This window comes from Corythoichthys intestinalis, unplaced genomic scaffold, assembly GCF_030265065.1.
Source record: "Corythoichthys intestinalis isolate RoL2023-P3 unplaced genomic scaffold, ASM3026506v1 HiC_scaffold_23, whole genome shotgun sequence".
Taxonomy (NCBI): Eukaryota; Metazoa; Chordata; class Actinopteri; order Syngnathiformes; family Syngnathidae; genus Corythoichthys; species Corythoichthys intestinalis.
In genome coordinates, this window is record NW_026651592.1 from 8,115,558 (window position 1) to 8,143,198 (window position 27,641).

The following is a 27,641-nucleotide window of genomic DNA, read 5'->3' on the forward strand; positions in this document are numbered from 1 at the left end:
AAAGGATTGCTTCAAAGAAAATGTTTTTTCTGTGATTGAAATTTTTCTTTTTTGGATTGAAGTGATTATTTTTGAAAATGTATATTTTTTTGAAGCAACTTATTTTTTTGATTGAATAATAAAGAGAAAAATGTCCTAGCCAAAATGTGGCCCAAACACAAATCAACATTACTTCAATCAACAAGTTGCTTCAAAAAAAAAAAAAAAAAAAGTGACTTCAATAAAAAAAATTTAAAAAAAGATAAAAAAATTAAAATTAATCAAAGAAAAATTTCTTTCACATGCATTTTTTTTTTATTTTATTTTTTTTTAGTTTCAAATTTATTTTTGCATTTAAACACCTTTTTTTTTTTTTGATTGATTTTTTTGATTGAGGCGACTTTTTTTTGGTCGGAAATATATATTTTGATTGAAGCAACTTTTTTTGATTGAATAATAAAGACACAAATCTACCTCCATATGGCTCTGCCCAGGCGATACAATTTTTGACTGGGGTAACTACATTGGCACAACACCGGCGGGCATACCAAATTTAATGGATGACGATCTTGGCGAAAAGTATTGCCTAAGCAGCCTGATTTAGAATTCCCCTCAAGAATGATGGGAAACAAAAAATGCTCATTGTCCACTTAATATTATAAATATTCTTGTAAGTTAATTTTATTGCTGACACTGCGTCTTGGGGTCATCAACAAGTTTTGCCCCCCCCTGCCCCAAAAGTCAAACTCCGCCTATGTTTGTATTTAGTTAAAAATATGAAAATAAAATTACATGTGCTACTAGGCTGAGCTGACGATTGTTGCGAATTTAACCAGGAAAAGACCATGTTATGTTCAATCCATTGGTTGGATCGGGCTATCCAAGAATATTGGGTAATGATGAAGCACATGCTGCTCGAGCAGACATAGCATGTTTTAAATGCCAGTCAGGGTTATTCCAACTAAAGGTCCCAGGTGAATTCGGGTGGACTCTTCAAACGTGAGCTAATTCCGCACGAGAGGCTACGTTATTAGCTTCCTGCTGGCTTTCATCTCCAAAGCTTTTCCTAGGGAAACAAAGAGCAGCTCTTGCCTGGGAGAGGAACCTATCCTGGGAAAAGGTGGGGGAGGATGGGATACATTGGAAAAGAAAAGAAAGGGATTTAGTTTGTTTCATGTGTGAATTTAAAGTTAGTTTACAGTATGCTAAAGATGTGGCTTCTTTTCCATTTGAATGATAACATGCTGGCTTGTGTTGTAGGTCTCAAGACCGTCTACAAGTTGAGGCTTCATACTCTATAGACCCTACTCACGTGACGTCACAACCACGCCCCCGCGCCATATTGTCCGTCAACTCGTGTTGATGCATTACCGCTACGTAAATTCCTCCTATTATGGCGTGTTTTTCTGCTCGTTAACATTAATAATCAAAATGGTGAAGGCGTGTGTGGCGGTCGTTTGCAATAACAGAGAAGATAGACGTAGAGACTTGAAGTTCTACCGTATTCCGAGAGACCCGGAGAGGAGAGCGAGATGGACTACTGCAATTCGACGAGAAAACTGGGCTCCAAAGATTATGTAGTAGTCATTTTTATATCTGGTAAGATGCATTTAATATATATTTAGAGGGTTTTGCGCTGACAACCACAATTAAGATCATTGCTAGGCTAATCGCCGACAACATACCGTTTCAAATGCAAGATGCTTATTTCTTCCACCATCTTTATTTTTTTGAATAATATTTAGCTGGTAACAAGTGAAAGAAGCTGGCCTCGTCTACGGATCATCGGTTAAACAGGGGTGTCCAAACTTTTTGCAAAGGGGGCCAGATTTGGTGTAATAAAAATGTGGGGGGCTCCCTGGGCTGATTTACGTAGAACAATACATTTAAAGAAATTTTAGCAAGCCCTTCTGTGTGTCACATTTGCTTTATTATTATTATTTTTAATTCACAATTTCAACAATCTCGCCTTTGTGGCTTTCTCTTTCGACCCTCGGGCTCTTGCGAAATACTGCTGCTGTGAAATTAAATTAGCTTCAAGTTGCTTTAATTTCTCGTTACGTATCTTCCGCGACTGTCTCTTTGCAAATGAGGCAGACACAGTTGTGTATTTTATTGAAGAAATAGTCCAATATGCACCTATCCCAGTCAACTTTTTTTTTTCCATTGATTGTTGCCATTTTAGAAAATTGGAAGTAAAAGGTCACACGGGGTAATGTTGCTTAGAGTGCTGCTCTTAAAGTTTTTCAAAGTTTCTTGAGAATAGGCTGAGTTTCTGTGGACAAGATAGTTGTAGATATCAGGGTAGCAGATGTCAGGCAGAGACGGCGAAGACAGCAGGTCGAAAAACATCGATTTAGGCATCAAATATGGATCTGGCGAATGGATAAACTGAAGCTTTTCCACATAACGCCTTTTATGCAACGCATCCAATGAGTTTACAGCGTCAGATAACACCGGGGCTTCCATGAATTGCTCTATAAATTGCACGACTAATTGAAACCATTGAGAATAGGGCTAAACAATGACGGATAATATGGCGGCCGGATCCAGCGACACGTCATTTTGTGACGTTGGTGAGTAGGGTCTATAGCAAAGTCAGATTTTGCCTCGGCTCCCGTATTTGCTAATAGGGTAGCAATCAGTGAACTAGGCATTATGAGCAATGTAGTTTTGAATTTGAACTGCTGCGTTTGGAAACATGCTGGTTGAATCGCTTGTCAGTTTATTTCAGTTATTGTTTGCGTACAATTTAAAACATTGTATGAGAATAAAAATTGAGTGGGAATAACATTTTGTCAACGACAATTGTCGTGATCGTAATTTTAAAAAATGTTGAGTTGGCACATAGCCAACTGTGTGTGTGTGTATTAACTGGACTACATTTCCATGAGTCTGCATTATATTATTTTTTCAATAATATATATATATATATTTTTTTTTTTAATTGTTTGATTTTTTTTTTTTTTTTTAGGAAGAATAAAGCCTGTTGAGTAAAAAAAAAAAAAAAAAAAAAAAAAAAAAAAAAGTGGGAGATATACGCATCTTTGAGTGATATTCGAGTAAAATTCAAGCATCTCGAGTCCGGGCCGATTGTCCTCTTTTTTGGAAATCAAAATATGGTCACCCTATTCATACCCTATAGGTATATGCTAACCTTTTGTTGAAAATATCATTTGTTACCATAAACTGTTTCAACCCAGATTATTTTTTAAACTCCATTAGAGTTCATTAAAACCTACACTGGAAGCATAACCACAGCTCAAATTCCCAACCCAATCCCTAATTTGAAAGCCTAACCCATACTTCAAACCTTTTGGCTCTAGACACAAGCTTGAAACCATAACCATTGAGTGAAACTTACCTGAAACACTATTTGAAAAGCCTAAAATCTTGAAACCCAAATTACTAGTACATAAACTGAAACATTAATTTGAAACTCCCCTTTATTAAGGCTAACTTGTAATACTTGTTCCTGTCATCCATGCTGAGCATAAAGTGTATAGCTCTATCTCGTGGATAAAATGTGCATTGCAAGTAAGAACCACATTTTATTCCTTTTTTTTTTTTTTTTTTTAATCGCTGAGTGACTAAGTTAAGAACCACATTTTATTCCTTTTTTTTTTTTTTTTTAATCGCTGAGTGACTATGTTTGGTCATTAAAAAAACTCAATGCAATGTGTGTGGACAACACATTGGGTAATGTAGGCCACAAAATTAACATTTGGTTGACATGACTCAAAATGTGATGTCCACGTACACGAGGATGCCACGTCTCCCATTATACAGTGGTATGAAAAAGTATCTGAACCTTTTGGAATTTCTCACATTTCTGCATAAAATCCCCATCATATTTGATCTGATCTTTGTTAAAATCACAAAGATGCAAAAACGGTCTCTGCTTTAACTAAAACCACCCAAACATTTATATGTGTTCATATTTTAGTGAGGATAGCATGCAAATGAAAGAAGGGGGAAAAATAAGTGAACTCTCTGCCTAAGGTGACTTAAAGAGCAATTAAAACCTAATTTTTACCAAACAATTTAAGTCAGATGTGTTCCCAATCACTGATGAGTGGTTTAAAGCTGCCCTGCCCTGCCCACTATAAAACACACACCTGGTAAGAATAGTCTTGATGAAAAGCATTGTCTGATGTGCATCTTGGCTCTTTCAAAAGCTGTCTGAAGACCTGCGATCAAGGATTGTTGTTTTGTATAAAGCTGGGAAAGGATACAAAACCATCTCTAAAAGTCTGGATGTTCACCATTCGACAGTCGGATGAGTTGTCAACAAATGGAGAGAATTTGGCACTGTTGCTTCTCTCCCAACGAGTGGCCTTCCACCAAAGATGACGCCAAGAGTTCAGCGCAGAATACTCAGAGGGAAAAAAGAACCCTGGATTGTCAGTTAAAGACGTACAGAAATCACTGGCACAGTCCAATATCTTTGTGCAAACATCAACTATTTGTAAAACTATGGCCAAAAATGGTATTCATGGGAGGGCTTCACGGAGAAAGCCACTGCTGTCTAAAAAAACACATTGTTGCTCGTTTAATGTTCGCAAAAAGGCACTTGGACACTCCACAGAAGTTCTGGCAAAATATTTTGTGGACTGATGAAACCAAAGTTGAATTATTTAGGAGTAACACACAACGTCATGTGTGGAGGAAAAATGGAAAAGCTCACCAACATCAACCACCATGAAGCTTGATGGAGGGGAGCATCATGATTTGGGGCTGTTTTTCTGCCTCAGGCCTTGGACAACTTGCAATCATTAATGAAAGAATTAAGTCAAAAGTTTATCAGGATGTTTTGCAGGAAAACCTGAGGCGGTCTGTCAGACAGTTGAAGCTTTAAAGAGGATGGATACTGCAACAACACAATGATCCAAAACACAGAAGTAAATCAACTTCAGAATGGTTTCAGAAGAACATACCAGTTATACACGTTCTGGAGTGGCCAAGTCAAAGTCCAGACTAGAACCCGATTGAGATGCTGTGGCATGACCTACAGACAGCAATTCGTGCCAGACATCCCAGGAATCTGACTGAACTACAGCAGTTTTGTAGGGAAGATTACGCCAAGATTAGTCCTGATCGATGTGCCAGCTACAGGAAGCATCTGGATGAAGTTATTCCTGCCAAAGGGGGGGCACAAAATATTAAATGTGATGGTTCACTTATTTTTCCCCCTTCTGTCATTTTTTGTATACTAATTAAAATACGAAAACCTATAAAAGTTAGGGTGGTTTTAATTAAAGCAGTTTTTTCATCTGTGTGATTTTGACAAAGATCATATCACATTTGATTTTATGCAGAAATGTGAGAAATTCCAAAAGGTTCACTTTTTCATACCACTGTGTTATTACTATTAATTTTTCAAAAAATACTTTGTCATGTATAATTCAGCTGAATTTAAGAATTTGAAAAAATATATACTAGAATATTTACTATTAACTAGGGTTGTTCCGATCATGTTTTTTTTGCTCCCGATCCGATCCCGATCGTTTTAGTTTGAGTATCTGCCGATCCCAATATTTCCCGATCCGATTGCTTTTTTTTTTTGCTCCCGATTTAATTCCAATCATTCCCGATAATTTTTCCCGATCATATACATTTTGGCAATGCGTTAAGAAAAAAATGAATAAAACTCGGACGAATATATACATTCAACATACAGTACATAAGTACTGTATTTGTTTATTATGACAATAAATCCTCAAGATGGCATTTACATTATTAATTCTTTCTGTGAGAGGGATCCACGGATAGAAAGACTTGTAATTCTTAATGGATAAATGTGACTTTGTATATTCTGACTAAATATTGCCATCTAGTGTATTTGTTGAGCTTTCAGTAAATGACACTGTAGCCATTTAACTGTTCTGCCCAATTGCATGATGAGAAGTGCAACCATGACTGTGCGTAGTGGCACCAATTGATATATCTTCTCTGCGTTGGGAAATAACACAGGGTGTAAAGAAAACGATCAACTACTACCTTACTTCCCCAAATTGCTTTCCCACGATATTTTTAATTGTTGAGAGAGGGATTTTAAGGCTTTAGCCAATTAAAAAAAGGCTCCAAAGACTGCCAAAATTTGCTCTAAACATTTTACGCTGCCTTTTACCTCTATATATAAGTAAATCAGCGCCATTATAGATTGAACGCGACAATGCGTGAGTGGGTCGTGCAGCGCATGCGTTAATTGCGTTAAATATTTTAACGTGATTAATTTTTTTAAAATTAATTAATTTGATAGCCCTACTTTAAGCCAAAACTAAAGACTTTGGATGAGTGTAAGACATTTTGTCTGTAAAGTTAAATACAATTAGAAAACGATTTAAATAAAAAAAAAAAAATATATATATATATATTAAAAAAAGGCACGTCTGATATTTTTATGCCGATTACGATACTTTGAAAATGACGTGATCGGACCCGATCACATCTTTACCATTAACTCATTGCCCGCCATTGATAACGATAAAACATCCAATTCATTTAAACCGCGCCGTCAATGGGACACATCGAGTGCCCTATAAACAGTTAATAATGTACAAACACAATAGAAATGACAACAAAAACCAGCAATGATATGTTGACATTTATTGTGTGGTGACGCCTTATATATACACACACATCCATTTTTTTTTAACACCTAAAATGTACATGAGCGGAAATAATAAATTAAACCCGCCTTCCAGTCATCAGCGTGGACACATTGGCAAACGGGATGAGGACAGCGGTGGTTACATGATCAACATGGGTTAGTGTTTTCAATATAGAAATATGTACAGTATACATTTTGGATTTTTTTTCCCCGTTGACTATACTAGTGTGCTACATACATCTCAACAATAAAATCATTCACTTGTTCCTTATAAAAAAAAATCATACATTTTAGTGTGTGGACTTATAACTTTCATATATGTACAAACAAACCTGTTTAGTGGTGTCTCTCTACCGCTAATTTGGGATTATACACACACAGTGACTCACAGAGAACGCACAGGATACACTGAAGGGCCCTCACACTTAAACATGCATCCTACAGTACTATTGAGCAGGTGTGTGTATTCAAAACATGAATGTGTTGTGCCCTCGCTCTCTCGATACCATTTCTGTTAAAGATATTGCACTCGAGCCACTCAACTTGCATGCAAATGAGTCAGTTAATGTTTGCTAAATCTTTGGAAGACTAATGTACATTGTGTTTAATTACCTAGTACACATAGTTTAGTCTAAAGATGGACATACACTTGTACGATAAGTCAATTAAAAAACAGTGAACCTCAACATTTTCACTTTTTTTTTTTTAAATTTAAAAAAAAAAATTTTTTTTAAGGCTTTATTCCAATAAGCGCATTCAAACGAGTTGAGGATTTTAGTTTCGAATACAGGTGCCAAATTTTTTTTTTTTTTTTTTAAATGAAAGTACAACTTTTTCACAACTAGTCGGTTTAGGTATAAATCTTTACAACAGGGGTCCAGACATTTCACCCCACATTTATATTTTTTCAATAATCTCTTCGAACCTGTGCGAGGAGTAAAATACTTTTTTTCCCCCATTATTGTTGATAATTGTTTATTGCTGGCGAACTACTACACTCTTAAATCCAGTTGTAAGTGATAACAATGGCCAACTCCCCCCCCCCCCCCCCCCCCACCCTTTCATCTGCAATCAGTTTTTGCTGTATGCTTTGGTTTCATGCAATCAGCAATTTGGATATTTATACAGTGTATCACAAAAGTGAGTACACCCCTCGCATTTCTGCAGATATTTAAGTATATCTTTTCATGGGACAACGCTGACAAAATGACACAATGAAAAGTAGTCTCTGTGCAGCTTATATAATAGAGTTCATTTCCCCCCTCAAAATAACTCAAAACATTGCCATTAATATCTAATCCCCTGGCAATAAAAGTGAGCACACCCCTTAAAAACTACGTACATCCCTAAATGTCCAAATTGAGTACAGCTTGTCATTTTCCCTCCAAAATGTAATGTGACTCGTTACAGGAGTGCTGTCAGCATTGCTGCAGAGATTGAAGAGGTGGGGGGGTCAGCCTGTTAGTGCTCAGACCATACGCCACACTCTACACCAAATTGGTAAGCATGGCTGTCACCCCAGGAGGAAGTCTCTTCTGAAGACAGTGCACAAAGCCCGCCCATCTCATCAGACCATAGGACATGGTTCCAGTAATCCATGTGCTTTGTTGACATGTCTTCTGCAAAATGTTTGCGGGCTTTCTTGTGTACCGTCTTCAGAAGAGGCTTCCTCCTGGGGTGACAGCCATGCACACCAATTTGATGTAGAGTGCGGCGTATGGTCTGAGCACTAACAGGCTGGCCCCCCCCCACCAATCTCTGCAGCAATGCTGACAGCACTCCTGTAATGAGTCACATGACATTTCGGAGAGAAAATAACGAGCAGTACTTAATTTGGACATTTAGGGATGTACGTAGTTTCTAAGGGGTGCACTCATTTTTGTTGTCAGGGGTTTAGATATTAATGGCTATATTTTGAGTTATTTTTTGTCAAAGTGTCATTTTGTCAGTGTTGTCCCATGAAAAGATATACTTATATATCTGCAGAAATGTGAGGGGTGTACTCTTTTTTGTGGTACACTGTATATTAGTTGTATTTTATTCAGATTCTTAATTTATTTTCAACCAATAACAGTTTTATCTTTTAAATACTTTGCAAAGTTATATCAGCAAATATATTAAATATAACAGAAAATAATTGAGAAGCACCAGTCTCAACCACGGCATAACAGATATTATTTTGAGTTTGGGCTATTTTTAGTGCCACCTATCAAGCCACTTTGTTCAAAATATATTTTTGCAATAATTTTTGCATTGCACAAAAAATGTTTAATCATGATTTCAAAAAATAAAAACTAGATTACAGAAAAAAAATTAAGATGTTTGAGTCAAATACAACAATCTCTTTTGTTGACCATTGTCATGCACAAATATTTTAGTAAAATGTAAAGGTATGTATTAGTAATACAGTGAAAATGACTGAATAGTTACTCCGCAAGCGAATTTACATTGTGCGCCCCTTGGAGGACCGAGGAGCGGTACTTTTCCCATGTGGCCAATTATGTGACCAAGCATGCCATATTTATTTTTTCTGTGTGTGTACTCACTGGATTATTTCTATCATGAGGCCTATATAGATTTCTATTGTGAAAAGTGGCAGTAATTATAACTTTCAAGTGGAGTGACTGCATTCATTATATGGGGTGTAGATGGTACATGTGGCTGTGCAAGGCTGAGTTTTCCAGCACAATTGTATTGTGCGCAGTGATGGTTATGACTAATAACTGGCAAGAGGAGTGATCGCATTGCATGTGCAAGGCAAAACTTTTTTTAAATTTCTTGTATTTTTTTTTTGTCATTTTATTTCTATTGTGTAAGGTGGTGATTATCAACTTAGTGTGTGTGTCTGTGTGAAACAATCGATGGCGCCCGTTTGAGCATCTTTTAGCATCTGACATACATTACGTCCCAACATTCCGTCCGTTGTTTGTTAAAACACAAATATAGTTAAGAATCACATAAAACAATCCCAAAAATGCTGGAATTTCATCTATTAGGACAGTAATGTGAGAGGGAAGAACAAAAAAAAGACTGGGTAAGTAAAATTGTTGCACATTTTCCCCACGAGCTACTTCACAACATGACAGGACAAGAGTAGAAGTAAGAGAGTGACAAAGAAAGAGAATGAGGAGTGGATGCTTTGCTTGAACCTTCCTGGTGTGGAAGGCTGGGGCACCTCAAGGCGACTGAGAGCCAGACCTGTAACTCTTGAAGCTCCCCAGCAGACTCTGCACGCCCTTCTTGACGCGTCGGGCCACAGAGTCTGTGGGCGGTGTGGGCAAGCAGGACGCAAGGCTGGGCGGACGGGCGTCCAGACACTTCTGGTAGCGTAGCTTTAAAAAAATAAATAAAATGGGAAAACACTTGAATGTAAGCAATTTGAAAGAATAACATAGTTTTGCTAGCGACAAACAAATATACCAACTAAAAAGCATCGAAAGCATCAAAACTTCTAGGACTACAGAGATAGACCGATTATCCGCCAGGCCGATATTTGGAAATTTGACGGATATCGGTATGGGTCTATTTTTTTTTTATCCGACCGGCAGATATGAAAAAAATCCAATTAAATCTGGGTTATTTTGGCTCAGATGCAGCTGCGCCTCTCTCTCCTGCCTGCTGTCTCCTGCACTAGTATTCACCCAGTCCTCTGATTGGTTAAATCAGAGGTCGGGAAACTGTCTCGCGAGCCATATCTGGCTCTTTTGATGACTGCATCTGGCTGTCCGCCAACCTGTAATTTTAAATGTGGGACCGGCCGGCTCATTTGACATGGACGAGCTGTGATGAGCTGATGGTCCATTCACACATTTTTCTTGGACCTTCAAACATACGTCGCATTAATATGCTTCAATTCAGTTCCCATTGGTGGTCCTCCCGTCGCGGATTGCGCGGAGACAGGCGTAAGTACAGAGCTTGTCTTGTGCCTTAAATCTCTGCTCAGCCAGAAGCGGAGCTGGCCCCTCCCATTCCGATCGATCTGGAGTATATAAAAATGCATAGGGGAAAATTAAACCACGAAAGTGAACTGCGTGGTACCTCAAGTCATAGAGGTGCGCAATCAGTTTGACTTTCATGACTTTTTTGCCTGTCAAAATTGTCGAGTTCCCTGGTTGCAGTTTTACACTTCCAGGAAATATATGCAGCGCCACAACATGATTCTATTTGTTATTTTCCAAATGGTGAGTGCGCAACGATTGTAACATACCAAATAACAATGTCAGGCTTTCATTGTCGTTTTCTAAAGATTTATTTTAATCACAAATCGGTGACTGCTCATAAAAGCCTCACTCTACCACATGATGCGTTCAAATGCGCTCAAGAAAAAAAAAAAAGGTGATCACAAAGCCGACTCGGACAAGCTGGCAACAGAATATGTCAAATATATATGTATATAGACACACCCACACACACACACGCTGTATGGCTCTCGTGGAATCATATTTTAAAATATGTTGAGTTTTTTGGCTCTCTTGGTCAAAAAGGTTCCTGACCCCTGGGTTATATAGTAGTGGTGGTAAATGGAGTTACACCTGTATTGCTCCTTTCGACCTTTTTAAGGCCTTCAAAGCACTTCATACTATATCCTCATCTACCTACTGGTGCCACAGCACCAGGAGCAACGTGGAGTTTACTATCTTGCTCAAGGATACTTTGACACTACTGACACTTTGAGGTCATCAGGGCTTTCTTTTCTGTGGAAAAAATTCAAAGAGCTATTTATTCAACTTTATAATAGATGAGTCTTAGTCTAGGAAATTCAGCCACTTCTGAAGCTATTATTTTCTGTTTGTGTGATTCAATAAACATGCTTTAGGCATTTTAATGAAGTTCAGTTTTTGCATTATTTAAACTTTTTACGCCAATTATTGCACTTCTACTGCAAATGAATATCAGCTCCAAAAATCTGTCATCGGCTCCCTCTACCTACTTATAATCGGTTTCGGTCCTGAACAACCCATATCGGTCGATCTTTACTTTAAAGTTGAAAAGTTTCATTGATTTCAGGTTTCTAGACCCCCAGCTTGGATTTAAAACATTTAATTGATTGTGTTAAGGAATTGGTCATGAAAAACCAAAATCTGTTCACATTTCCTCTTGAAAACTACACTTTTCATGGTCAGTATTTGAAATACTAGAACCAAAATTTCAAAAATACAAAGAAAATAATAGGTAAAATAAATATGGGAAACTACCATAAATAAATTGTCCAACAAAGCGAGAATGTATAAAAATCTTTTAGAAGTTGAAATGTAGTTGCCCACCCTCCCACCTCCCCAAACACATAAAACTGACCATGCAGGCGGCCTGGACGGCCTCGCTGAGACTGGCAGCATTGGGCTCGCACCAGAACTTGTGGCAGGTGAAGTCTCTTGGGCCATCCGCCATTATGAATGCAAAGGTGCGCACGTCTTTGCCCACGCCCATAAAGGAAAGGAACCGCACCCGGCACTCTGACAGCACTTCTTCAGTCTGAAATGAGCAGTTGTAGTGATTTTTGTTACTGATTATAAAAAAAAGTCCAAAAAGATTTATAAAACGTTCTATATCATCACTATGATTGTCATAGAAAGTTCATTCTGCAGCTTCACTATGATTCTGTTACCTGTTTTGCAAGTATGGTGAGCGTCGCAGGCGCCACGTTGACAGAAACTGGCGTCCAGTCATTCTTGTCTTTGCCCTCTACAGCCGCCTCCAGTGCGTCATTGATCACATCCATACCTGAAAAGAATTTCCTCTGGTTATATAATGTGAGGATGAAGATCTGATGAGTACTGTAGAAAATGATTCTTTTCTTACCCACAGGCTTCACCACAGGCTCACTACCAAGGTAATACACATGGAAGCGCTGGAAAAGTTCATTTTTGGGAGCTGGAAACTCTGGTGAAGAATAACAAGGAAGTGTCCGAAAATGCAAACAGATGAGCTTGACATTTTGGAAAATGTGCTTTAGTTTACCTTCCACCGACAAAGGTTTCCCTGTGTCCGAGCTGAGACGACTCAAGCCTGACTTTGATGCCTTTCTTTCCATCATTATCTATTAAGAAAAATGTTTTGCTTACTGAAAATATACTTTAACCATGTTGATAGTAGCATCACAAAAAGCGCGCAACCTTGGAACACATCTCGTGCAAAGTGGTGGCGATGTTCTTGGCGGGCGAGTCGCAGCGGAACACATGACACTTAAGGACTTGCGTCAGGTTGTCCCGAGCCACATAAGCAAAATCCCTGTGGGATGAAGCACATTAATATTAGCTGATTGCACTACAAGTTATACACATAGAAGACACGGTGCACCAACAAAAATGACTCATGTATACCTTTCCCTGTTTGTATGCCGGGGAAAAAAGCAGCATGGAAAAAAGACGCGAGCGTTAGAAGATTGTGAAAAACCGGCACTGATTGTAATAGCATAAAATATCCAGCAGAGGTCCCAGATGAGTAACCAATGCAAACAACAAAGATGGAACCAAGAAAACGAACCTGCCATTGTCTCTGCCAACACCCCAAACACGGATGCTGCCGATAGGCTGCGTGTGGAGCAGCGTCTGACCTAGTGGATCGATTAGGTTCATGGTGTCGTTCTCCAGCACCATCAGCATGTCCTTACCCTGCAGAAAACACAGATTTTGGCCATTATCATCACAGCAGAGTAGCGCTGGGCAATGTGGCTAGGGTTGGGCATCGTTTGAAATTGAACGATTCCGGTTCCATGTTTCGATTCCGGTTCCGAAAGATTCTCGATTCTGATTCTTTTAAGAGGCACGGTCAAAAAAAGCTGTGATGAGACCCTCGACGGGCCGACAGAATGGGTTCCAAAAAAAAAAAAAAAAAAAAAAAAGGCAGGGTCAAAAAATCTATAGTTTAAAAATTTATTAGTTTATATTAATATCTTAACTTCACTTTTTTTTTTAATTATATGAATCTAAAATTTCTTATTATTTATATGAATTTAAAATATATTATTATTATTAATATAATCAATATGAAATTTATGAATTATATGAACCCCTCGCAGGGTTATTTTTAACTTATATATACATTTCAGTCTTTGAACTCGAATGTGATGAAGTTTCTTTCCACAGGAGTGCGCTTTCACAGAGATGTTTATTTTTCAAAAGCTCACGGAGAAAACAGTTATATTCTTTTGCCAAACATGTACCTTAAAAATCCTTTTGATACTGATTTTAACGGAGGCGCCTACAGCTTTAAGATGTCGGCTGTACTAACGCCAGCGAGTCTGTCATTTCGCATCTGTTTCTCTTTATATGTTCTAATGCTGCTGAGTCTGTCATTTTGCATCTAGTTCTATTTACATATGATATTGACCATAGCCCACCGTAATAATATGATTTTTTCTAAATCTATTCCATCCATCCATCATTTACTGCTAAATTCGGGGTCGGGTCGCTGGGACAGCAGAAGACAGACGTAATGTATTGTTTGACCTACCTGGTTCGGGCAGTGCAGCGTATCAACTACGTAGCACTCAGCTAGCTTTGCACTTAGCACTTAGGCTATATTCCATGAAGCCGGTCGTGCATAATTGGTCATGCAGCCACCTTTGCATGATATACAGTGGGGCAAATAAGTATACAGTCAACCACTAATTGTGCAAGTTCTCCCACTTGAAAATATTAGAGAGGCCTGTAATTGTCAACATGGGTAAACCTCAACCAAGAGAGACAGAATGTGGTAAAAAAAAAAAAAAAACAGAAAATCACATTGTTTGATTTTTAAATAATTTATTTGCAAATCATGGTGGAAAATAAGTATTTGGCCTATACCAAAAGTTCATCTCAATACTTTGTTATGTACCCTTTGTTGGCAATAACGGAGGCAAAATGTTTTCTGTAACTCTTCACAAGCTTTTCACACACTGTTGCTGACAAACAAAGGCTAATATTAGTAACACAATGCGCCGCCAGGGACTCAGATCCTGCACTGCCAGACGTGTCCCCCTGCTAAAGAAAGTACACGTCCAGGCCTGTCTGCGGTTCGCTAGAGAGCATGTGGATGATCCAGAAGAGGACTGGGAGAATGTGTTATGGTCAGATGAAACCAAAATAGAACTTACTGGTAGAAACACAGTTTCTCTTGTTTGGAGGAAAAATAATATTGAATGGCACCATACCCAGTGTGAAGCATGGGGGTGGAAACATCATGCTTTGGGGCTGTTTTTCTGCAAAGGGACCAGGACAACTGATCTGTGTAAAGGAAAGAATGAATGGGGCCATGTATCGAGAGATTTTGAGTGAAAATCTCCTTCCATCAGCAAGGGCATTGAAGATGAGACGTGGCTGGGTCTTTAGGCTTGACAATGATCCCAAACACACAGCCAGGGCAACAAAGGAGTGGCTTCGTAAGAAGCATTTCAAGGTCCTGGAGTGGCTTAGCCAGTCTCCAGGTCTCAACCCCATAGAAAATCGGAGGGGAGTTGAAAGTCCGTATTGCCCAACGGCAGCCCCAAAACATCACTGCTCTAGAGGAGATCTGCATGAAGGAATGGGCCAAAATACCAGCAACAGGGTGTGAAAAGCTTGTAAAGAGTTACAGAAAACATTTGGCCTCCGTTATTGCCAACAAAGGATACATAACAAAGTACTGAGATGAACTTTTGGTATTGACCAAATACTTATTTTCCACCATGATTTGCAAATAAATTATTTAAAAATTAAGCAATGTGATTTTCTGTTTTTTTTCCCCACATTCTGTCTCTCCTGGTTGAGGTTTAACCACGTTGACAATTACAGGCCTCTCTAATATTTTCAAGTGGGAGAACTTGCACAATAAGTGGTTGACTAAATACTTATTTGCCCCACTGTAGTTGTGTTGCAAATGTTGCACTGAGCTGACTGGTCTTTTTGTTGTTGTTGTAAAGTTAAGCCAAACTTTTGAGCGCAGCCGCACCGTGTCCATGGTTGTAATACGGTTGCAATGCACAAACACGCGCTTCTTGTGGCTGCTTCTTCGTGGTTTTCGGCAGCATTTTTTTCCGCGGCGGTCAGGGCATCGAAACATGGAATCGAAATTTAAAAATTCGAATGGTTCCGGGAGAACCGGGGTGTTAGAACCGGGTGCCATGGTTGCTTGATGCCCAACTCTGAATATGGACTTAACATTAAATGTTGTTTTATTTAAGAATTTGGGAACACTGCCTGAAGACTGTGCCCACATCTTCGTTTAAGGTGTACGAGTGGTGTCGGCTAATCGTTTGCAGCACCCACAGTATTTCTGCCTTTAGCATAGCGGTTGGGGTGAATGCAGCGAAAGCACTTGTGCTGAGACCCGGGCTCGACACGAAGGGCCTTGTACGTGCCTTAGTGCCTGTTGGTGCAAACATTTGCATGAGGACTGTTATTGCCGGACCAGCAGCATAGCGTTTATGCTTTTCCCCTTTCATGTGAGTGTCAAGAGCTTGACCGCCCATTATTCCCACCTTGATGTCTTTTTGACATACTTTGCATATCTATTCTGAAGTTGTTTAAAAAAGAAAAATAAAACAGTTGTATTTCGGCTCCTCAAGCCACTTATGTTCAAGTATGCATAGATAGTAAAAGAAATGTACATATGCCTTTTCCAACCACCCTGGTTCTACTACATGGCTAGAAGGACACACTGCCCCCTGCGGCGTGATTCCTACGCAATTAGACAGGGTTGATTTAGCCTCTCTATTTTACGGAATCTTGGATTATGAGGCTGGCTAAATTAATAAAATTAGCACAAAAAAACTCCAGACACACATGTAAGGTTACCTGGATGAATTTTAATGCCTCCCATGTGAAATTTAATGCCATACCTCACAACAACAACAAAAAAGCAAACTATAATGCTTATTAAGACCTTTAAAACCACATATTGTAAATAAGACCTTTTAAGGATTCGCGGAGACCACGATCTTTGGGTTTCCTGAAAAAGCGCCTTAAAAATCCAAGGCATTATGGTTATGATCAGTGTTGGGAGTAACGCTGTTGTAAGTAACGCCGTTACGTAACGGCGTTATTTTTTCAGTAACGGGGTAATCTAACTAATTACTTTTTCCGCCGTTACAACGCCATTACCGTTACTGACGGTCAAAAGCGGTGCGTTACTTACTCTGAAAAAACTGAAGAGTTTCAAGTTTGTCGAAATTAAAGGAAAGAACCTGCATGTAATGTGTAATTTATCTCCCGGGGCAAAGCTTTTGTCGACATCTGTGGTAAGCAATTCAAATCTGCTGAAGCACCTAACAAGTTAACTACCTGTCTGTTCTTCTCTATTCCACTGACTCGAATACTGCTCAGAAAATTTCAAATTCTTTGACATACAACAAGTTCTTTTTAAAGTAACGGAAATATTTACTTTCCCTGGTAACTAGTTACTTTTACTATAGAGTAATTTAGTTACTAACTCAGTTACTTTTTGGAAGAAGTAGTGAGTAATGTAACTAATTACTTTTTAAAAGTAACGTGCCCAACACTGGTTATAATTATCATTTTTTTTCATCTTTACAAAGGTGGACTACACCTTAAAAAAATAGTCCAATTTTTCACAACACATAGCTTTTAGCAATTGAAATTTCCGGCTAAAATATAAAGCCCAGAGTAGTAATAAATAACGTCATTTACATGAATTAAATAGTCGAGTAATTGTAAAATAATTACTGATTAATTTTTAGCAGCCAGTGTGTAAACAATCATTCTGACAAATCTTTTAATTTCATAGTCATACAAAGGTGTAAAAACAAAAAGTAAGTACCTCTCCCCAGATCCCGGCGGTGTCGTGCAAGTTGTGTTTGTGGTACGAGAGTTGTCGAATACAATTGTTGACTGCCACGCTGCTCTTGCCGGGCGCCATGTCTTCCTCAGACATCTCCACCCAGCCCAAAGAACGCACTGCGAAGCACTGTCAAGACAAGGAGGACAGTGAAACATTTGTATCATTTTTTTATTTTAATATTGTGTTTTACATTCATCCTGAAACAATCAAAAATTAACTCAGTACCTTGCTTTCTAAATCTGTGCAGGGTGGAATCATCTTCTCTTCATCCTCAGGCTGGGAGCAGTTGTAGCTTCAGATTAAGGAGAAAGTGAGAAATTATTATATTGTATTTAAAGATCAATTTTAATGACATGAGTAAATACTTGAGGTTGATTGAAGCATAACGTAGAGTTGCTCCCTCAAACTCTCGCAGGCTTTGATCGGACGTAACCTCTCCTTCCTCCTGAGAACGCAGACAAGAATGGTTAAATGTGGAAAACTTTCCATACTTGCAATTTATTTGGGTTACCTTCCACAGCTCTCCATCAGCGCTTTCTTCTGTGCTAGAAAACTGACCCCAGGTTTCCTGAAAAACATAACCTAAATATAAAAATCTCACGTGGAAAATCCAACCATGGACCAGAGCATAAGTATCAAACTCAAGGCCCGGGGGCCAGATCCGGCCTGCCATATAAATCTTTATGGCCCGTGACAATAAATCATGTCGACTTGCCATTCTTCTTGCAATTATAAAATTGAATATAAAGTTTCTGTAGTCCTTGATAAAAGATGGAGGACTCTGGAAATGAGGGGATTATTTACCTCCGCCAGTAGGTGAAACCTAAGGAAGGCAGAGGTTAAGCATTCTGCTCCATTATTTTTGCTTGTCTGTATGTTTTTGTTGAACATAACTCAAGAATAACTAATTGCGTTATTGTGAAACTTGCAGGATAGGTTTGTCAGATGAAACAAGAAAGGCTATTACATTTTGGGGCAATCAGGTCAAATGTAAAAGATAACAGAGTTCAGAAATTGAATTTTGTGATAATGTGGTTAGCCTGTTTAAATAAAATACAGTATTTGCAGGCCAGGTGATAGGATGACAAGAGAAAGGGTCAAAGGTGACAGGTCAGAAATATGGCAATGCTTTGAATTTGGATGATGAACGAACACTTGAAGCAAGTTGCCTTTATGTGCGTCGTATCAACGTGCATTTTTATTTTAAAAAATAATTAATATAATTATATATTTTTTTTAAATTATTATTAAATTTATTAGGATCATGGAAGCTCCCACTTGGGGAAAATGTATACATACTGTATATCCTGTATATACATAATATAATAAAAATATATATGGAAACAGCACTGGCCTGCTTACTGTAATCCATGACTGCACAAATGTTAGTTATTTAGTATTTTAAAGTTTTACATATAGTAGTATACTATAAAATTAATACTATATATTTAATTTTTGTTATTGTGGGTATGTGTGCCTTCCATTCAAAATAATTGTAGTAATATTTTAGTGTGCCCTCTACTTTATTTATTTTCAGGTTAAAACAAAAGTTGAAGTTTTTCCCATCCCCCAAAAATGCGGCATGCACACCAGAAAAAGCATCTGAACTCACAGAAAGTATTCTGAAAATGGTTGTCCGGGACATTGCAATTCATTTTAACATTTAGAAATATATAGACAATGACATACCACAAAAAGAGTAAGAATTTTTTTGACTCCTGTTAAAGAGGTGGAGTCACAGTGTTTCCATTTACATTTTTTTTTGCACTAATTAATGCCAGCAGCATTTGACCTCATTGTTTGTGATTTATTTTTGGTATTTATGTTATTTATTTATACGTTAATAAAGAATTTAGGTGTTCCAAAATGTTTTTTGTGAATTAATAAGCTTGAACAAAAATTTCATTATTAAAGTAGTAGTAAAAAAAAAAAAAATAGTCCGCAGACTAATCGGGAGGAAATTAGTGGTTTGGGACAGCCCTAGTTCATACTGGTGAGAAATGTACCCCTGACCCCAGTTCACCTAATCAGTTTGGTTTTATTGATGGCATGTCCCCAGCAAAAAGTGTACAAGCAGGTTATGCTGTTTTATCGTCCCCACCAATCTTGAGACCAAACTTACACCCTTGTAATTGACCCATTTCAAGGTATAGGGGGAAATTATAATTGCCGTGGAAAGAGTTTTACTAGTTTCGGTGACAAGGTGAATAGTTTTTTTACTGTTTTTCGTGAACCACATTTCCACACAAACGCACATCGAGGTACCACTTAGCTTAGCAAGGAGAGGTATGAGAGACATTTTTCGAGTGTCCCAGAGTTCGCGAAACTTGAGGAATAAAGCGCATTTATCAAGGTTTTGTCAGCCGTGATGGCGTCCGCTGTATCAGCCCTGCCCCTCTGCTATTTAATGTGTTGTTGACACAGTAGCTCAGCGGCGCTCTGACCCGCCGCTCGGCGCAAATTCATTCAAACTTGCCTTTCTGTCCAAGACGGCCATCCACCGCTCACTTTCGCCGAAAAGTCCGATCCAAAATACAGTAATGCCCCGGATGGGGGAAAAAGGAGAGGAGTCTGTATTAGCTTAGTCACTTTATTGTGGGAACAATAATAAATAAAAAGAATAACAAAATGACAGCAGGCTTCCATGACATGCGACCACTCTCTCCTTCTCGGTTCCCTCTACGTCACAGCTCCCCGTCCGATCGTCTCTTAAGGAGGCCTCGTATTGTTACGGATATTACAATACACAATGAATACGATGCCGCTGAACCCTTAACACGAGGCTGGCTCTAGTTTGAAACGGCTTTAAGAAATAAAAATAAAACATCTCTTTTTCACGGCGTGGCGGCTTTCATTTTGGTGTGGCGGTGCGCCACAACATTCAATATGTAGGGGAAACCCTGATTATCATGCACCTCCAGTGTTTCCCCTAGGATTTTTTGAAGCTGTGGTGGTGGGCTGCATCGGAGTCGGACAGCCTCACCATGTCGTGCCACAGCGAATTTTTTTTTCTTCATTTTTTCCCCCAAGAAGAACCATAACAAAGATATATTTGAAATATTTCATTAGCCAGGCTAATGTTGTACCTCTCAGCTACAGTACATGTATGTAAAATGCGTAGCTGATTACAGCTACGTTACCCGATGTACTAATGCGACTTTTTTTCTCGTGGCAATAGTACGACTTACATCTCGTAGTGACTCAGGGTTGGCAACCCAAACTGTTGAAAGAGCCATATTTGACCCCCAAAAAAACACAAAAAAAACTGATACAGTATGTCTGGAGCCACAAAAAATTAAAAGCCTTTTACAAGCCTTATAATTATCGATACTAGCTATATTAGCCTACTATAGAAATACGTAATTAGCCTTCATGATTAAATGTTTGTTTTCCCTGCAGTGGATCCTATAGAGAATGACGCACCACGTGACTACTCTGTTGTACTATGCCACCACAAGTTTAACTTCATTACAATATTAATGAATTGAAAGAATGTTTGTGTCATGTTTGTCCTCCTAGAAATCCTATTAAAACAAAAAAATATATTTCCCTCCCCCATCTTTTTCCATTTAAAAAAAAAAAAAAAAAAGCTCCGAAGCATCGCTAAAGAGCCGCATGCGGCCCGAGAGCCGCGGGTTGCAGACCACCGTCGTAGTCCTCCTTTTTCCTTTTATTTGACCCTCATAAGTACTACATTACCACAACAATAACAGTCCTTCTGTCAACTGATCCATTTAGAGCACTGGGGGAATTCTAATAGCCGTGTAAAGAGTTTTACTTGATTCGGTGAGAAGGTGAATAGTTTTTTCCCCGTTGTTCGTAAACTAAATTTCCACACAAAGGCACGTCGAGGTACCATTAACTTAGCAAGGAGAGGTATGAGAGTCATTTTTCGAGTGTCCCAGAGCTCGCGAAATTTGGGTGGGGGGGCGCATTTATCAAAGTTTCGTCAGCCGTAATTGTCTGAAGTTGGCGCGCCGGTGTTGTGCCGAAAAATAGCCACTCCACGTGAAATGTCCCCCCTGACGGGAGCGCCCACACGTCACTCGTACAAACAGCCTTTTCTTACCAATCGATGGACACAGAAACGACGTTCTTGTACCGTGAATATGTATCATTTTACTCTGCTTGAACTGATAAATCGTTTACTGTGACCAACGCTCTGAAAATAGAGCAAGGCTTTATTTTGGGCCCCGCCTCTCCGCAGTCTCTCAGCGCAAGTTAGTCAAAGTTTGCTTTCCGTCCAAGACGGCCGTCCACTGCTTACTTTCGCCGAAAAGTCCGATCCAAATTATTGTAATGCCCCGGATATGGGCAAGAAGGAGAGAAGTCTGTATTTGCTTACCCACTTTATTGTGGTAACAATAATAAAGAAAAACAATAACAAAATAACAGCGGGCTGCTACAACATGCGACCGCTATCTCTCGCTATCACGCTCGTTCTCCCAATCTTCCTACTCGTTCCCCTTGCGTCTCTTAAGGGGGGGCCTGCATAGTTACGAACATTAGGCTACAATACACAATGAATAGGTGTCCGCTGAACTCCTCCCACTCGGCTGCCGCTAGTTTGAAGCGGCCTTAAAAAAAAAGTTTTTATTTAAATAAATAAATAAAATACATCTCATTTGCCAGGCGTGGCGGCTTTCATTTTAGTGTGGCGGTGCGCCACAATCTGTTGAATATAGGGGAATCCCTGACCTCTAATTCTTATGTGAAAATCCTGCTCCACATATGACCATTTCAACTTACAATGTCCTGAAACGAATTAACTTAGTATGTAGAGGTACCACTGTGGTTATTTAATTGTGGCAGCCCTAGCTGGGCAGATGTAATGGCCCTCCGAAGGAAACTAACCATGATGTGGCCCGCAAAAAAGATGACTTTGACACCCCTGCTGTAAGGTATTCCAAATAGACATAATGAAAAAAGAACACCTATAGCTTACAGGGCGACCCAAAAAAAAGTTTACACTGCCATAATACAACTTAAATGCCATGTTTATTCATCTTAGAATTAGAATTTAATCACAAATTATACATTATTGTAAAGAACATGTACAGTACACTCTATTTTTCAATGTGTCCTCTCTTAAGTGTCACAACAGCCTCCAGGCGCCTGCGGAACGCTTGACAGGTCTTCTTTATGTAGGATGCTGTCATCTTTTCCCAAGATCTAACAATGGACCTCTCCAAGGCTGCCACAGAAGTTTGTGGCTTCTTACAGGCACTGTCCTCCACAGTTGCCCATATGCTATAATCCAGGGGATTGAGATCTGGTCTCTGGGGTAGCCACATATCACCTTGTCAATCAACTTTTTGGTCCGCACAGATCGGCACTTCCAGACCCAGGTTTTCGTGAGGCTGTTCCAGTATCTTTCAGCTTCTTTTTAACTTTGCAAACTGCACATCTGGATATTCTCAGATTTGCTGCAATCTCAGTCGGTGTCAGACCGGCACGCAGCAATTCAGGTACAGCTAAAGTTTTCTTCATTTTCAGCAGAAGCACAGGAATTGTAGAGACGAGAGATTACCAGCTGCATTGAGTGACCTTAATGAATCACTTAAGCATGACAACCTATTTAGATATGTTTCAATGGCTTTTAAACAAGCAGTCAACTGAGTGTAAACTTTTTTTTGGGTCACCCTGTAGGACACTCGTATGTCAACGTACCCCTACACACACAAACTTCAAGTGATTCTCACCTCAGGCTCCTCGCATGGGGTGGTCTCCAGTGACATGGTGGACGACAGCACAGAGTCGTCAATCTTCCCCAGGGGTGAGGGGGGCTCCCACTGTGTGGTGCCGGTGGGAATATGCCAGTAGTATGTGCCCGACGTATCACGCACTCTCATCCAGCCGGTAGGTAGGTCAGTGTCCGTCTCAAAGGCATTGGAGTCCCAAAAGGAGTCTAGGAAAAGCAAATAAGGAGACGTTGATGAATTTATGCTTGAAGAAGTTACTCGCTTGCAAAAGTTTCTTCAACAGTGCTTACCTCTATTGCCGTTGGGAGAAGTAGCATCAGTAACATTGTCTTGAGCGGCGGCAGGCCAGTTGGCCTCGTCATCGCTCGGGGACGCGTTGACATTGGCGAAAAGGAGGCACGCATTCCTCCCAGGGACGCTACCTTCTATTCCTCCACCTGACTGGGCCTTCTCCCAATCTGTAGCCGCTTCTTCCAACTTCTCGCCCTTGTCCTCCTCTTCTCTCTCCTTCTCTTCATCATCATCGGCGGTGTGGATGAGGAGCGGCTCATTGAGGATGTTATTGGCCTCCTCCCGGGTGGCTACTTTGGGGGACTCCTCGCGCTCCTCCTCCAGGTTGCCATTTTGAGAAATGTTGCAGTTGTGGTCCTGCTCCTGCTGGTTTTCGCTCACTTTACGCAACTGGTTCTGGCCCTCCTTGCGCCACTTGGCATTGTTGCCCGTTGACTCCTGCTCGCACCAATCATTGAGTTTGTTCTTCTTCAGCTCTTTGTCGTGCTGTTTGTTGCCCACATACGGCATCGTGTCGTCATCATCGTGGCCGCCCATCGCTGCTTAGCGTTTCGCGTAGCTGCAAGCCGTGACAGCGGAGTGAATAATATTAGGAGTGGGAACCCCTTGGTACCTCACGATACGATACGATTTGCGATACAAAGCTCACGATAACGATGATCTGATGATATGGCGATACAATGATTATCAATACATTGGTCAGTAAATCATTCTAGGACTTTCTACAAATAACTAAGAAACAGAAAAACAAGTTTCTGCTGTGAATTGGAATTAGTTTGTCACTAGTAGACGTCCAATCCATTTGAAGTGGGAGGGATGGCAGCGAATGAACATTCGTTCATTCGCTGCCATCCCTCTCACTTCAAACCATCAGCGGCAGCCAATGCCAGGCAATGAGATCATTTTGAGCCATTTAAGGTCATTTACCTGTTGATTTTCAGTTACTTCCTGTTGATTTTGGGGTATTTTATGAGTCACTCCCTGTTTATTTTGAGTTACAGAACAGGACGCGACATGGGAATCACCCAAATGAATAGGCAGTGACTCAAACTCAACAGGAAATGACGTGTAAATGCCCTAAAATGAACAGCAAATAACCTGTAAAAGCCCCGAAAATTGGATCGAATGACTGAACACTCCGGTTTTGAATGAACGAGCGTTCCCAGTCTAAATGGATTGGGCGTCGTGCACCGTCAATGGCAGCCTTAGAGTTAACTGAGACACTATTATGGTGGAAGATTTTGGTAGCAACTTGATGGTTCCTTTTAAAAAAAAAAAAAAAAAAAAAAACTGACACCTTCTTAAAACGATATCTCGATTCTTGACAGGAGCATATTGATAACGTTTTGGGATACAAAGTATCACGATATATCACCATTACGATATTTTGTCACACCCCTAGAATATACAGTCATTTGTCATGTATAATACACTTGACTATAATACGCACACCTAAAATCACACTTTCGCAGCTGATTTAGATAATGTAGACGAAAAACCTTAAAGGGTACCATGGATAGAAAGACGTAGCTCTTGAAAGAGAAATGTTAGTCCGAGTTTTAATAATTTGATTTTAAAACCCCTCTTAATGTTTTTGTTTTCATAAAATTTGTAAAATTTTTAATAAAAAAATAAACTAGTAGCTCGCCATTGTTGTTGACGTCACAGGGCGGTGACGTCACGCGGCCACTCTTTAACTATGTAAGGTAGTGATTTAAATACACCCCAAGGTGTCAATGGCGAGTTTTAAATTAATAAGAGATCAAGGCAAAGAGTGTGTTTTGTCGGTCGACTGACGCCGTAGTTTCCGGTTTAGTGCAGGCCCATTGTGATTTACGTTCATTTGAGTGTTGTCTTCACAACAAACAAGACTCCTGATAATGGCTCCCAGCATTATAGTTTGTATATTGTGACTAAATATTCCCATCCAGTGTATTTTTGTTGAGCTAACCGAGTTGCTAAAATGTTTGACCAAAGTCTGAGTAAGTTTTATGTGTATTTTGCATATCTATTTTGATTGTGAATTTGTGAATGCCAGTTCTCTTTGTATTGTTGTTTAACTGTGTGAGAGTAGGGCCTCATTAATTCAAAATTAAGCACTTTTCTTTTTGTGAAGATTATTTTTTGAGACATACATTATTTTTATTGTATTTTCACTATATGATACTTGTTTGTTGTGAAGGAGTTGCCAAAGCTTATGCCAAGAAACGCCTGTGTCCACTCTTTCTCTCTCCCTTACATTCCACTGTCGATTAAAGGAAAACTACACGTCATTCACGGTACAAAACGCACTAACTGGCTTGATCCTTAATTCATTTAAAACTTGCCATTGACACCTTGTGGCGTATTTGAATCACTACCTTACATAATTAAAGAGTGACACGTTTTGTTTTTTTCCCGTTTTTTAATGAGTGACACGTAGAATTCCTGCAGCGTGGCCATGTGACGTCACTGTCCTGCGACGTCAACAACAATGGCGACCTAGTTAAAATAATTTTACAAATGTTATTGAAACGAAAACATTAAGAGGGGTTTTAATATCAAATTATTATAACTTGTACCAAGATTAAGCTTTTAAAAACTACGTCCTTCTATCCATGGTTCCAATTTGTCATGTTAAATATGTTTCTGCTATTGGTTCAAAGTTCACATTTGTGCTTGTTTATTCATATTTTTGTTAGGATTTTACAATTTACTGATTGATTTTTTTTTTTTTTTTTTTGTATTTGAAAAACTCATTCTAATTTGAAATGTCAGAAAAAAAAAACGGGTTGCTTGTATGTAATTGCACAGGTTCTATCATTTTCTTTAAAATAAAAACCTTTTTTCCTGCCATTTTTGTACCAAAAATAAAGTATATATATTTATATAAATATACTTTTTTCCTCTTATTTTGTCGGATTGTTCCTTTCACACCCGAAAATATGTTGGGTTTGACTGCAATGAGTTTGTATGGTGTAAAAATTATGGTTGTCAATAGTGTCAAAAAGCACCAGTACTTAAATGTTGTATCCAGATATTATATTTGATATCTTAAGTAACGATACGCAGTATCGATTTGTTTGGTTTTGCATGATTACAGATCACCAGAAATGTCTTGGGGTAAATTTGATTTTGTACTACTAGACTCTTGTTAGTAATGGAGGATAATTTTGCCTTTTCCTTTTTAACTCATTGGCTTCCATTGACGGCACTACACATCCAATCCATTTGAAGTGAGAGGGTTCGCAGTGAGTGAGCTAACTCGTTCATTTGCTGCCACTCTCCTAGTTCAGATGGATTGGACGTGCAAGATTGACAAACTAATCCAGTTTAATTTAATTTTCAAGAGCCATATTATTGGACGTTTATCACCATCAATGACAATTTTAAAAAATCCAATGGAATTTTGGATGTATTTTTTGGTAGCAAGTAAAATGGTAGCAAGTATCGAGTATATTTTGAGCATCGATATCTAGTTCAAAATCTATTATTACATTTTATTTTTATAATACTTTTTAAAATAACCTAACAAAATGATAGTAAAAAATACGACAGATGACATGTTGGTTCGCAAAAGCTTACGATGGCTTAAGCGCAATTAATGTCTGACTCGCTACAGGTGAGAAAATACACACATTCAAAACATAATGATCTTTTTTTAAAACCACCTACCATAGCCTGTTTCTTCCTAGCCTGACATTTCCTTATCACATTCAAATCATTCAAATCCTGAAGCGTACTTTGGCCATTTCATTTACACACTCAGTTGATCTATAAATAAACAACGTTGATATAAAACACCGTGGCATCGCAGGGGTATTTAATAGTCGTTAGGTAATGAAAAAATAAAACACAATACCCGAAACGAAACCCCACCACGTCGGTCCCAGATTTTTCGAATGCCACGGCCAGCCGCTGTATGAAAATAACGGGGCGGTCGGGCACGGTCCGTCCGCCATCACCGCCGTCATCTTGGCTAAGCTAACGCTAGCTCTTCGGGCTAGCTCCGAAACGTCGAATTAAAAGGCAGTTTCGGGGATTACACACAAGGATGGAAGCATTCCCACTTACCGGCGAACCCTCCTTGGCTTCGAAAGACGTCGAATTGTGCGAGTTAGCTACATGTTTCCATGTTAACGAGATGGCTACGGTGCCAAAGGTCCGGTCCGTCTCCAGGCTGGGCAGAGAAGGTGGGGGTCGTTGTCACGAACGAGCGACTGGGCTCGGCTGGTAACGCGCCTACGTCAGTGGTTCACGTCACAGCCCCGTTTGGATGCTATCATGCTACCAGTCGCTGCTCTCATCGGGTCCATCAC

At 39.3% G+C, this 27,641-nt stretch overlaps 1 protein-coding gene and 1 long non-coding RNA gene across 3 annotated transcripts; both read right to left on the reverse strand.

The window, feature by feature from the left end:
• Positions 1-355: 355 nt before the first annotated feature.
• On the reverse strand, positions 356-6,287 carry LOC130911101 (uncharacterized). The gene is made up of 3 exons (XR_009061973.1): positions 4,917-6,287; positions 4,098-4,849; positions 356-1,089 (listed from the first exon to the last, which is right to left on the reverse strand). It is a non-coding gene; the product is annotated as an uncharacterized LOC130911101 (long non-coding RNA).
• Positions 6,288-8,470: 2,183 nt separating this feature from the next.
• On the reverse strand, positions 8,471-27,641 carry LOC130911243 (amyloid beta precursor protein binding family B member 1-like). Of its 2 annotated transcripts, XM_057829084.1 has the most exons (14): positions 27,397-27,637; positions 23,343-23,902; positions 23,053-23,258; positions 17,862-17,918; positions 17,716-17,795; positions 17,576-17,642; positions 17,330-17,476; positions 13,076-13,203; positions 12,706-12,820; positions 12,551-12,629; positions 12,392-12,472; positions 12,198-12,313; positions 11,888-12,064; positions 8,471-9,924 (listed from the first exon to the last, which is right to left on the reverse strand). In XM_057829084.1, the coding sequence occupies exons 2-14, from the start codon at positions 23,878-23,880 to the stop codon at positions 9,769-9,771; spliced, it is 1,947 nt and encodes a 648-aa protein (XP_057685067.1). In that variant the 5' UTR covers positions 23,881-23,902; positions 27,397-27,637; the 3' UTR covers positions 8,471-9,768. The 2 variants fall into 2 exon arrangements, with proteins under 2 accessions (XP_057685067.1, XP_057685066.1); XM_057829083.1 differs by having other exon boundaries at positions 12,198-12,472; positions 27,397-27,641.